Source organism: Sorex fumeus, unplaced genomic scaffold, assembly GCF_029834395.1.
Source record: "Sorex fumeus unplaced genomic scaffold, SorFum_2.1 ptg000007l, whole genome shotgun sequence".
In the NCBI taxonomy this organism is placed as follows: domain Eukaryota; kingdom Metazoa; phylum Chordata; class Mammalia; order Eulipotyphla; family Soricidae; genus Sorex; species Sorex fumeus.
The window spans coordinates 39,486,836-39,500,508 of NW_026606064.1; the positions used below are offsets into that span (position 1 = coordinate 39,486,836).

Consider the following 13,673-nt stretch of genomic DNA (forward strand, 5'->3'; position numbering starts at 1 on the left):
TTCATACAGCTTTCAAGTGTCCTCTGGGATAGAACAAAATCAAACTTTTATAGCTTGACAAGTTCAAACATCAGTAAATGGGAATTAGATGATTCTTCAGAAAGACAAGTACATAGTTGGGATATAAATAGAGCCCTGAAGGAAAACATTGCTGATGCTATTTGGGTAAGGAACAATGATATGTATGTAATTCACATTTATGATTATATGCTAAATGCTAGTTTCAGCTTTCATTATTGGAATTTTTTCAGTGTAATATACATACATGCATGTTTAACCATCATATAAGAATGTGTCTTAAATGATTGGTTTGGTCGATGTTTAAATATGTACAGTAATTGCTTGAGATACTATGAATAGGGCACTTAAGTAGTGAGAGGAATACAAAGATGCAGAGTAGTTTATTGTCTTATTGATATTTTCATATAGGGATCTGAAAGTAACTATGAAGCTATTAAAGAAGGGGTCAACATTCAGTATTTGGATTTAAAGCAGAGCTGGTAAGTAACTATTTGTCATAAGAAGTAACAGAAGTAATACTTTAGAAATAGATGCTTTGATGGAGCAATAGGGCATTTGCCTTGAATGTGGCTGACCTGGGTTTGATCCCCGCCATCCTGGCTCTGTGCTCAGGGTTCACTTGTGGCAGGGTTCAGGACCAAGTGGGGTATGAGGGATCGAATCTGGGTCAGCCATGTGTTGACCTGCCCACTGTAATAGCTCTCTGGCACCAGTTTCTTACTCTTTAGTTGTCAGTAGAAAGTACTCTCCATCCTCCTGACATTTAAAACACTTGAATGAAAGTACTAGCAATGCTAATAAATGCTTTGGAAGAGTTGTTATTAGGGACCTTTGATTCTTTGTTGGGAGCAACAACTTTGTTAGATTCAAGAGGAACATGGAAGTTTTCAGTTGGAAAAGGTTTGCTTTCACATACATAGCAGCTTTGGAATTTCTATACTTGCTATAATTAGAGACAAAATGTTACTTTCTTTGCACAAAAGAAAACTTTAATGAGATTAGGAATTGGCAACCTTTTCTGTGAAGGGCCTAAGACTTAGACTCTTGACTTTGTGGTGTTCATTAGTCTATTCCAGCAATAGTAGCAAAGAAAACATATAAATATCCACACACATTACACAGTAACTGCGTGTAGCTGCATTCCAATAAATTTTCATTTATAAAAATTTGCCTGGGTGGGGTTTGGACTGGGGACTCCTCCTCCTCCTCCCTCTCCCCTCCCCCTCCCCTCTTCTCACCTCCTCCTCCCTTCCCCTCCCCTTCTTCCCCCTCCCCCTCCTCCTCCTCCTTTATTCTTCCCTCCCCTTTTTCCCTTTCCCCTTCTTCCCCTCCCCCTTCTTCTCATATTTAAATCTAACATTTTGTTAGAGATTAAAAGTGTTACAGCATTTACAGATTTTTTGTTGTTTTGGGTCACTCCTGGAAATGCTCAAGGATCACTCTTGGTGGGGATTAGGTGACCACATGGGGTGCCAGGGATCTAACCTGGGTTGCCTACATGCATACAGAACTTTACTTGCTGTCCTCTCTCTGGTCTCTGTAGTGTGACAGTTGTCAAATTCTTACTGAGCATTGGCTGGCTGTAGTCTAAAACAATAACCAACAATCAAAAAAGTACTCTCACTTCAAATATTTGATCTGTTGTTCATCCCAGATTTCTTCCCAGATTTTGTGTTTTGCTTTACTCCAAGTCACATAACTCTTCTATAGATTTAGACATTCTTAATCCTTTAGAACACAAAAGACTGAAACTCATATGTAATTTGCTTTATATATGATTTGTTATATGACTTTCTGATTGCTCTTAGCAGACAGGGTTGGATGAGAGCACTACATAACTCTGCATGGAGTTAGAGCGCAAACTACTGTGGGACTCAGATAGGTTCAGGTTCAAGATTCCACCAGTAAGAATTTGACAGTCGTCACACTATAGGGGCCAGAGAGAAGATAGCAAGTAAAGTATATGGGATGCTGGAGATAAGACCCAGGTTGGCTGCATGCAAGGCAAACACCTTACTCATTGTACTGTTGCTCCAGCCCCTCCATAACAATTATTGAGCTGCACTGTCTGTAGTGTGGGGTTGAAAATTGGGCCTTAATAGGATGTTCATCCTTTTTGGTGGTTGTGTGTGTGTGGGGGGGGGGGGGGGGCACTTGCACTTGGCAATGCTCAGAGTTTACTCCTGGCTCTTCAATCAGAGGTCAGTTGGGACTGTTCTTTAATACTTTCGGTAAATGATTGGTTGGTCTTGCTTTCTTAGAAGAGAGTTGGAGTACCTGGGATTAAATTCTAATAAAGATTTAGAAACTTTTAAAAGCTAATTAATTTTTAATTTTTGGGCCATACCCAGCTGTGTTTAGGGCTTACTCCTGACTCAGAGATCAGGATGGGGATTGGGGGACCATATGAGTTTTTGGAGATGGAACCCAGATCAACTACTTGCAGGACAAGTGCCCTATCTGCTGTACTACTTCTGGCCCCCAGATCTTGTTTTTAAAATCAAATTTGTTGAAGTATATTTTACCAGGAGTAAAAATAAATTCTTTTATTTTATAATTCTGTGTATTGATACATGTACAATAATTCAATCACACCCATATCAGGATAATAGAACATCATCTCCCAAATCCCCTCATGCCTCTTTATAATTTGCTCTTCCCATGTCCTACCCCTGGCAAGTATTTATGTATTTTGTGTCCCTATAGCCTTGCATTTTTCAGAATGCAGTGAGATCATTGCATTTTGAGTCTGACTCAGCACAGTACATTTAGTATCAATTCAATAACTTTTTACTGTTGAATGAAAACAAGATAATTTTATAGATTCAGCAATTGAAAAATACTGTGTTGCTTCAGCTTTACAGAACTGTGAATAAAGCCATTATAAATATTAGCACACAGATGTTTGTATGAATTTAGGTTTTATATGTCTTGCTAAATTCTGGATGTAGGATTGCCTCATCATACTTGTCATATTTAATTTGGTAAGACATTTCTTGTTTTCCAAAGAGGCTGTAGAAATGTTTTGTTTTGTTTTCCCCATGATTAGTGATGGACTTCTGATTTTGGCAGCAGCATGGCACCCGGCAGATAATCCCTGCCTCGTCTATTATTCTTTGATAACAGTAGAAGATACTGGCTGCCAAATACCTGATTCAGTTACAGTGGAAGTCACTCAGTATAACCCACCTTTTCAGGTAAGATTTTTATAAATTATCAAATAACAAACAGATTTTTGTCGGGTTTGGGGTAGAGCACACCCAGCTGTGCTCAGGGATCACTCCTGATGGTGCTATAGGACCATATGTGGTTCTGGGGATTCAGACCGTGGTTGGCAGCATGCAAGGCAAGCCCTGTAGCTGCTGTACTCTCTCTGGCCCTAAAGCTGAGATTTATTTTTCCATAACCTTTATAGGGAGTTGTATTTTTTTGAAACTTCTTTTGCAGAGTTTGGAGTTATATTTAATTCCTGTTTTAAGATGTTACACTTTATTTGGCAACTCAGATTATTACTTTGCTCACTTTAACTAAAGAGAAACAAAAGTGGCAGCAGCTGGTAGCAAGGAATTCCTTTATTGTGTTCAGCTCTTTTAAGAGATCATCGATTTTGTATTATTGAGAACAAAGGAAAGACTGATGATGAGCTCTAGAGTGAAAAATAAAGAGAAAAAAATAGGGTCAGTTTTGAGCCTTGGTTATTACAAGACCACCCACCCCTTAATTTTTTTTTTTTTTTATTGAAGTAACATTGGTTTAGTGTTGCTTTTAGAAGTTCAGGTTCATACCTCAAATGTAGTTCTCACATCCTTCTCACCGCTGAAGTGTATAAATAGCCATTATTCTCCATCATTTGCTTTTCCTTTATATATATATTATTGTTTTAAGTATATGTATATATATATATTCTTAGATTTTCCTTATTTTTTTGTTTTTTGATTTGTTATATTTCACGTGAAATAAATTCATTTACTATTTGTCTTTATTCTTCAAACTTATGCTTAATTTCTCCAGTTGCTCTCATGTTACTGCAGATGGCAAGGTTTCATCTTTTTTTAATTAACTGCTTTTACAAAGTTATAGTTAGGCATATAGATAGTGTTAGGCCTATAATATTTGAACATCAATATCACCACCAGTGTCAACTTCCCTTCCCCAGATTTTATCTTTTTTTATAGTTGAATAATAGTCCCATTTTGTGTACATGATCATCAACCATTCATCTATCAAAGGGCACTTTAGTTTTTAACATAACATGTTAACATATATGCTATTTTAAATAGTGCTGTAATAAAGAAAAGGGTATATATGTCTAGAAAAGGTTCCTTACTGCTCAAGGTAGGACTGTTTGTAGGCAACAACATTATATATTTATCAGTTACATAAACAGTTCAAAAGCAAACAGTATCTAATTTTAAGCTTCTTTTTTTTTTTGCCTCTTGGCATCATACCTGGCGATGCACAGGGGTTACTTCTGGCTCGTGCACTCAAGAATTACTCCTGGTGATGCTTGGGGGACCATATGGGATGCTGGGAATCAAACCTGGGTCGGTCATGTGCAAGGCAAACGCCTTACCTGGTGTGCTATTGCTCCACCCCTTAAGCTTCTTAAAAGTAACTAAAAAGCAACTAAACATTTTTTATTTTATTTATCTATTTGTTTGCTTTTTGGGTCACACCTAGCGATGCACAGGGGTTACTCCTAGCTCTGCACTCAGGAGTTACTCCTGGAGGTGCTCAGGGAACCATGTGGGATGTTTGGAATCAAACTCAGGTTGGCCGCTTGCAAGGCAAATGCCCTTCCCAGTGTGCTATCTCTCCAGCCCCGTAAACTTTTTTTAATAATTGGAAAGGCTGTAGGAGCTTATAAACTTACTTAACCTTGCATAATATCTCATTCTGTTGAACCCTTATTCTTTGTGTGCATGTGAGTTTTAATATCTTAAGATTCTTTAATAAGACTAGCATTTTTATTGTATTCTAAGAATATCTAGTATAAACCTATATTAGAGCTAAATAATTATATTATCTAAAATTTAATTAGTTCTTATTTCCATTTCTGCTTCTGATTTTATATATGAACATATTAATTTTTGGTGCTTCATACCTTTTTAGATGTTTTTAATTGATTCATCGTGAGTTACAGAGTTACCAAGTTATTCATGATTGAATTTCAGGCAGAAAGTGTTCCAACAACAATCCTTTTACCAGTGTCCACTTTCATCCACTAATGTTCCCAGTTTCCCTCCCATCCCCAGCCTGCCTCTATGGTAGGATGCCTAGTATCTTGACAGTGAAGTAAAAACCAAAGTGTTTAATAGGAGTCAGTGTGTGGTATTTGCAGTTCTAAAATAATATAATAAATTAAAATTTTTCTTTCTCATTTATTATAAACTTTTAGTTACAACTGTGAACTTGCTTTATTTGCTAGTTATATGCAACTCAGCAAATGCTTTCTTTAATGGATATTTATAAAATTTTCTCACTTTGGAAATTAACTCACTAGGGTTTTTTTTCCACCTAGACAAAATAAATGATCAGTTTATCATTTTGTAAAGTATGATAGTACTATGTGAATTTTTAAAATCAGTAAATATTGTTTCCATTCTCATTAAATGTATTCTTTAATTTTCAGTCTGATGACTTGATTATGTGTCGATTGCTGATCCCAGACTTTACAAGTCAGACTGCCTATCTGTATACTGAGAGTGCTGTCTATGTGTGCTCCACAGGAACTGGAAAGTTTTCTCTTCCTCAGGAGAAAATTGTCTTCAATACACAAGGTATGGAAGCAATTTCAGAAGCATGATTAGTGGATTTGTTCATTTTTTCGTTTCTTTTATAGTGATGTTTCAGGCATAACACCTCCAAGTGTTGCTAACATTCAGTACCACACCTACTGTAGCTGAGTTCAGTGCCCTACTGAAAAATCAGGAGAGGCGTAGAATTCCCAAATTGTATTGGGGGAGTTGTGTGGGGTGGATAGTAGCTTTTTCCCCAGAGGTGCCAAGGAGTACTGAGTTGATGTTTTCTAAATCCTAGCTTCCTAAATTGTTCATTTACCCCATCACCACAGTAACTAATGTTTATTCAGTTTAAATGGGAACTTTCAAAAAGCCTTTTAGCAAAGTGAACGTTAACACGTAAAGTATTATTTTGGTTAGCACTGGAGCAATAGTACAGTAGAGAGGGCACTACCTTGCATGCAGCTGACCCGGATTTGGGCACTAGCACTCCCAGGTGTGATTCCTAACTGCATAACCAGAACTAAGTCCTAAGCACCATCAAGGTGTTGGCCAAAAACAAGCCAGAACTTCTAAAGGAGCAAATATAAGACAAAACTTATTCCCATTAAGTAAAAAATAAATACTATTTTAATTTCTTCTATTAAGATAACTTTATTCGATGAAACGACAGCTAGGCAGATCAATTTTTCTTTTTTAACCAGAAATAAGCATGGCTGTGGCTGGAACTGGAGGTCTTCAGCTGCCGGGGCTCTGCTCGGGGCGGGAGGGAAATTCAACCCACCCTCCTCCAAGGGGCCCTGGTGAAGACAGCCAGGCGCGGAGGCAGGAGACTCTGCGCTATTCTCTTCCGGGAGCAGGGTTTTATAGTCTCTGGGTCTTGGCCAACATCTTATTATCTAGTTGTTACTCTGGAGAACCTGGCAGACTACCAAAAGTATCCTGCCACACGGCAGAGTCTGGCAAACTCCCCGTGGTGTATTCAATGTGCCAAAAACCTGTAACAATGATGGGTCTCATTTTCCTGACCCTTGAAAAAGCCTCAAAGGTGGCACTTTTTAAAATCTCAGGGCTAGGACAAAGGAGAAGTTACTGGGGCCTGCTCGAGGCATCGATGAACCACAGGATGACAGTGATACAGTGAACCAGGAATAAAATGATTTTTTATTGTTGTTTTGTAAACACAACTAGAATAAGTTGTCATTAATTTAGTCTAAAATGAAGTAATTCAGTATTATTTCACTATACTATTTAAAAATGTTTTTAAATAAACATTTTTAAAAAACATTTCAAACTACATTTATGATTTATTATCAGTAAATGTTAGATTGGTATAAATATTTGCTGGGTTTCCATAAATATTTCTCAGGTGAAAAGGGTTGCCAGAGGAAAAATTAAGAAAACCTCATCTAAATAACCCTTTTCATACATGGGTTAAGAAGGATTACAGGTGCTGCATTCATTCAAGTGGTCTAGAAATGGGGGTGAAAGGTGGAGGGAGAGCCCTACAGTAGTCTAAAAGAATAAGCAGATAGTTTGTTATTAATATATTGTTTATTATTGGGCCATGCTCTGTTGTGCTCAGGGTTTACTCCTGACTCTGCACTCGGGGATCACTTCTGGTAGGCTCAGGAGACCATTTGGGGCTCCAGAGAACAAAAACCCAGGTCCACCACATGCAAGGCATACTCCTTGCCCATTGTATTCTCTCTCGCTTCCAAAAAAAAAACAACCAAGCTGATAGTTTAATTGGGGTATTTACTATAAAGGAATTGACAAAGGGGGAAAAACACCCGAAAACTGAGTCTTATTAAAGCATTGAGTAAGTTTAGTTCCCTTTCCCATGGATTTACTTAATAAAAACAGAATTGGGTAAGGGGACTCTGTTGGTTTGAAAAAACTCATCTGAGTTTTTTGGACTAATTTTCTTTTTTTGCATATAATACTATTTTGAAAGACTAGTTTTTAATCTTAAAGACACACAGGCTTCTTCAGTAGTAGATTTACAACATTTGATGTGGGATTAAAAAACTGAACTTACAGTTGGATTAATCTTGTAAAAAATAAAAGTTACATCAAGATTTTTTGTTTAGGGTGGTAGATTTTAGACAGGATTCTTCACTTACTATATTTTTCTTTTTTCTTCTTTCTTTGTAGGAGATAGTATTTTAGGAGCTGGTTCTTGTGGTGGTGTTCCTATCCTTTTTTCTAGAAACAGTGGATTGGTGTCTGTAACTTCAAGGGAAAACGTGTCCATTTTAGCAGAGGATATTGAAGATTCCCTAGCATCTTCAGTTGCTGGACCAAGCAATGAGGTAACATGCTTCACTAGGTTTTAAATTTTAAAAAAACAAAAAGGAGCCTTTTCTTAATAGTATTTTTAAAAATCAGGTGTATTTATCTTACTTTAAATGTATAATTCTTTCATTTAGGAAACATGGGTAATTTCTTTTTTGGGGGAGTGGTGGTGGCAAAGTTGCGTTTGGGCACACCAAGTGTGCCCAAATTGGGGTTCTGCTGCTTGGGACGATGTGGGTGCTAGGGAGCCAGCTTGGGTGTATGCACAGCAAGCTCTTTAACCCCTCCGCCATTTCTCTGTCCCCAAAAAGGTCAGATAATTTCAAAGGTTGCAGTGAAAAACAGTTGATTTCTCTTGTCCCCTCTGACTTCTTTTCTAAAAGCAATTACTTTTTACTTTTTAATTCTTTAGTTTTTTTCTAGTATTTTTTTTCCCACATTTCTAAGTAATTTGATATATTGCTATCTTGCAGTCTATCAGTTTTATACATTTGTAGGTTTCCTGTTGTGGAAAATAAAAACTTAAATAATTTTTACCACTTCTGCCTTATCGTATGAATTCCTTTATAGTAACTGTACTTCATTGGATCACATTATATTGATTATATTGATTATATTTTATTTCTTATGCAACTTTATATGTATGCAACTTTATATGTCTTTTTTTTTTTTCCTTGTCTGGGGCCTCAGTCAGCAGTGCTCAGAACTTTCTTCTTGCTCTGTGCTCAGGAATCACTTTCTGGAGGGGTTCAAGGTTATATGGTGCTAGTAATTGAACCTGGGTTGGCTACCAGAAAGAAAAAACTTCTCTACTATCTCTCCTGGTACCTTTATGAGATTTTTAAGAATATTACTTTATTTCATTAGGGCTTCCCCAGCAGTACTTGGGGGCCTCCAGGGCATTATGGGGGATCAAAATCTGACCATTGTGCTATCATCCCTTTTTACTTTTCTATAAGAATATCTGTGTTAGTGCTGATTTATGCCAACACACACACACCCACCCACCCACACACACACACACACACACACACACACAAGAATATTTTAGTAATCTCTTATTCTCCAGCAGTTATATAAAGGCCTTTTGATGTTTCCCCTGTAGTCAAATTTCAAGAAACTTTATGTTAACTGTCATTTTGAGAGTTTGTTTGGAGGATTCATAGAAAAGTGCAGCTCTGTCTTCATGTATGTTGGAAAGGCTCCCCTTTTTTGACACATAAAGTGTCATTCAGAAGGAAGGGGGCACCTACCTGACCTGGCCTGCCATCAGCCAGGTCAGCCCTGTCATCGTTGGTATGGCATGTTGTAGCCACATTGTCTTCACCAGTTTTTTTTTCAGGAGGGAAGGGGAGGGGAGGGGAGAGATAGGGTAAATATCATAAAGTGCTTTTTTGTCATGGTAAATCCTGAAATAACCTATCCAGAAGGCTTTAGTCATTCTTTTTCTGGAAACTGAAAGTAATATTGTTTACAATTAAAATGGTTTGGTATGCATTTTGTTTGTTTTGTTTTGGGGGCCACATCCAGTGATGCTCAGGGATCACTTCTGGCTCTGAACTGAGGAATCACTACTGGCAGGCTCGGGGACCATATAGGGATTGAACTTGGGTCAACCAGAACAAGGCAACCTCTGTACAATTTCTCTAGCCCAATTTGGTATACTTTCACTAGTACTTAATTTTTGTAACTGTGGTTTTTGTAACGTTGTATATTTTAAAGCTATCTTACGGTTTTTTTAAATTATTTTAAATTTTTGTTTACGCTTAAAGTCAATCTTTTTGCTTAGTCATATACATTGTGATAGGCTGTATGAAAGTAGAACTATACTATATAGGGGCTAGAGCAATAGCACAGTGGGTAGGGCGTTTGTCTTGCACGCGGCCAACCCGGGTTCGATTCCCAGCATCCCATATGGTCCCCTGAGCACCGCCAGGGGTGATTCCTGAGTGCAGAGCCAGGAGTAACCCCTATGCATCTCTGGGTGTGACCCAAAAAGCAAAAAAAATGTAAAACTATAAAAAGCTTGTGTTGGTTATGATTCAGTCTCTTAAATCTTAAGCAGTTAAGAGATTAAATCTTAAAGTAAGCCTTAACTAAAAATGTAATTGCTGAATACACATAAGAATCTTTTGTATGCACAATGCGTGTATTAAGTATATATAAACCATTGAAATAGAGTATATGGAAAGCATATTCCATTGTGTGACTGTTAATTGTCATAAATTCAGGTTTTAGTAAATAATTTGAATATTCTGAAGTGTCCATCTATAAATAATTGTTATTTTACAGAATATGGTTTTTGAGACGTCTATAAGGAATGAAGTGATAGCCCAGGAAGATAAAACCAAATTGCTAAAAGCTGCTTTTCTGCAATATTGCAGGTATAACATTTTTAAAAATTGAACCCTTTTTTTACTGACGTTTGTTGCTTATATGTTGATGGGTGAGAAAAACTTGGAGAAATGAAGGCCATTAAAAAGAAAAAAAATGTTTTTTTGGTTTCAGAACTTTTTTGGTTTTGTTTTGGGGCCACACCTGACTGTGCGCAAGGATCACTTCTGGTAGGGCTCATGGTGCCAGTATATGGGCATCAAACCTGGGTCGACCACATACAATGCAAATTCCTTAACCCCTATGTTGTCTTTCCTCTTCAGTTTCAGTACTTTTAACAAACTGTTATACTGGACTTGGTAGCCAGAGGAAGTTTCCCAGCAAGGCTTAGAAAAAAACATGATGTAAACATGATATAGTGGAAAACAACCTACAATTAAAAATGGTGATGAGATTAGAGAGATAGTATAGTGCTTAAGGCACTGCACTTGCTTTGCACCCTGTTTGGTCGATTAGGTTCGATCCCCCACATTCCAGTGATCCTCTGAGCTCTGCCAGGAGTGACTCCTGAGCATTGCCAGCTGTGCCCCCCCCCAAAAAAAAACAAACAAAATCGGTGGTAATGAAGACAGCTTGCAAGAATCTATTAAATACAATGTTAATAAGTTGACTGCAAATTCTCATTTGTGAAATAAATTCATCTTGGCCTATTAGGTTTTGCTGTATTCTATATCACTATAGAACTTAAGTAATTTATTTTATATAGCTTATGATTCTGTTGTTTGAGTTGAATTCAGGTCATTATAAATTCAGTCACTGTCTTATATTCCAAATATAAGGTTGCTTACATTTGGTGGGGTTTTCACTGGTCAGCTCATCCTAATGTTCATGTTGTCTTCTCTTATCCTAGAGCAGGCTGTCTTGGCTTTATTTATATATTGCTGGGTTCTAGAAATGGCAAGAGAATAAGCCTTGGTTCACAAGTGTTTGATATCCTTTGGCAGAGTTATAGTCTGAAATCACAGTGAGAAAGCAGGAAAGGGAATAAATGTGCCTAAGTCTGTCACATATGATGCCAATAAAGTACTTCTAGTTTGGAGAAATTTAATCATTTCAGTTGCTCCTATGCTTTCTGAATTCCTTAAAGGATATCTGTAGTAAATTCATACTTAGATAAATACTAGGAGAATTGTGTTCTAGTCTTTTCTCTACCCCTAGTAAACTGCGTGAGACTTTAGACAAATAGCTTAACATTTCCAATACTGTTTCTTTAGTAAGCGGGGCAGCTGATGAAATTCATGAAAGTTGATTAGTTTATCAAGCAGATCTTTGTTCTAAAGACATATTCAGCATTCACGATTAGACAGTCCCATTCACAATGATACCTAAATACAGTATGATTCATTTTCATGAAAGGAAGAACAGGTGTATACTACAATATTTTTTATAGTTTTAATATTGTGTTGTTATTTCTGTTTTAACATTGTATTTTTAAATATAATGAAGTACTGAGCTTATTTCTTGTCCAGGAAAGGGCACTGTTAGGCAAGCTTGGGGTTCTGTTTTTCAGTAGCATTACTTTAATCTTGATCTGTCGCATGATATTCAGTCTTACTGCCGAGATTTGCATGAAAAGACTATGACTTTTATCCAGAGAGATAACTTAACAGACTATTTTATCTCTCGTTCATCCAGAGAGATTGCTTAACAGCACATGCTTGCATGCAGGGGGCATGGGTTCAGTCCCCATCACTGCCTCTGAGCACTGCCATGGGTGACTTCCCCAGCACAAAGTGGGGCTACTTCCAAGTATTGTCTCTCCCCATAAAAACAACCCCCTATGAGATTATCATGCTTAAATTTATTCTTTAGCAGTTTCATAAGATTATCAACGTTTATTTATTTTTGGTTTGGAGGCCACACCTGGTGATGCTCATAGGTAACTCCTGGCTCTGTACTTAATCAAACTTGGGTTGGGTGTGTGCAAGGCAAATGCCCTACCTGCTGCACTATTGCTCTGGCCACATTTCATCAACATTTACATGATAATGGAGTAGGTCATCATAGTCATTGTATCATTAGTTTCCAGTGGTGTGGTAGCCATAGCAAATAATCACAAACTGAGTAGCTTAAAAAAGTATGAATTTGGGGTCAGGGAGATACGTCAAGTGCTAAAGCATATGCCTCCGATAACACGGCACTGAGTTTGAGTCCTCGTTTCAGGTGGCTCTCTGAGCAACTAGGGTGTAACCCAGTTATCTAGTATGCAAGGCAGGAGGTCTGCCTGCAGTACTCTCTCTCTGGCCTCCTTTTGTCTACCATGTAAAGCAAAACAAAATTGATTTTTTTTTAATCTCTCCTTCTGATTATAATTAATCGACCTAGAAAGTTGTTTCATTTGCTATTGTCCTTTTTCTCTTTCCAGTCCAAACCTGGTTTTTTCACTTCCTTAGGTTTCATTTGCTGAATAAACATAGATGTGCTCTGCTCTGTGTCATTAGATAAGTGGAGAACATTGAAAAGTAGCTGCAATGTATCCCAGAGACACCTTACTTTCAGTGTGCCTTATCTTTTCCAAATTTATTCTTTTTCTTGCTACACCAGTACCGATGACAAGTACTACTGTTCATTCATTTTGTTAGAGAAAAAGTGTGTGGGGGAGGAGGGGTCCATCCTATACAACACCTCACATGATTGCCCAACTCTGCCTCTTAAACCTTTGTTTTGTTTTAAACCTATCTACTTGTGTCATTCTCCACCACAGTCTTTTCTTCTTTTTAATATAATCATCTGGAAATTACAAAGTTATTCATGATTGGATTTTAAGCATACAGTGCTTCAACACTGATCTCTCCACCAGTGTCTACTTCCTTTCGCCAATGTCCACCTCCCCATCCCCAGCCCTGTATGCCACCCACCTACCAGTCTGCCTCTGTTAAAGTTGTTTTTTAAAAAAAAGAAAACTGGTTTTTGCACAGTGGTTTTTAGTACTGTTGCTGATAGGGTTTCATAATAACACTCTACTACCTTGCAGCAGCACCTCTTCCTCCCTCCCACCACCATATACATTGCCCCTTCACTGTCCTATCCCCCATTCCCCAAGTGTCATGGTTTTTTTATGGAAGAACAGTTCTCATGTTCTTTGTTTACATTGTCTTTGAATATTCTTTATTCCCCCCATTATGTTTCTTTATATTCCACATATAAGATAGATCATCTTGTGCTTGTCTCTCTCTGACTAACTTCACTCTCCAAATGTCTCCATGTAACAGCAGTTTG

General features: G+C 37.6%; 1 protein-coding gene across 2 annotated transcripts in view; it reads left to right on the forward strand.

Moving 5' to 3' along the window:
- Nucleotides 1-13,673, forward strand: part of NUP133 (nucleoporin 133) — a 56,019-nt gene that overhangs the window by 13,631 nt on the left and 28,715 nt on the right. For both annotated transcript variants that reach the window (XM_056130700.1, XM_056130705.1), the window contains exons 7-12: nt 10-165; nt 430-500; nt 3,071-3,218; nt 5,654-5,801; nt 7,920-8,077; nt 10,353-10,444. In XM_056130700.1, the coding sequence (XP_055986675.1) occupies nt 10-165; nt 430-500; nt 3,071-3,218; nt 5,654-5,801; nt 7,920-8,077; nt 10,353-10,444 (773 nt within the window). The remainder of the gene's footprint in view (nt 1-9; nt 166-429; nt 501-3,070; nt 3,219-5,653; nt 5,802-7,919; nt 8,078-10,352; nt 10,445-13,673) is intronic.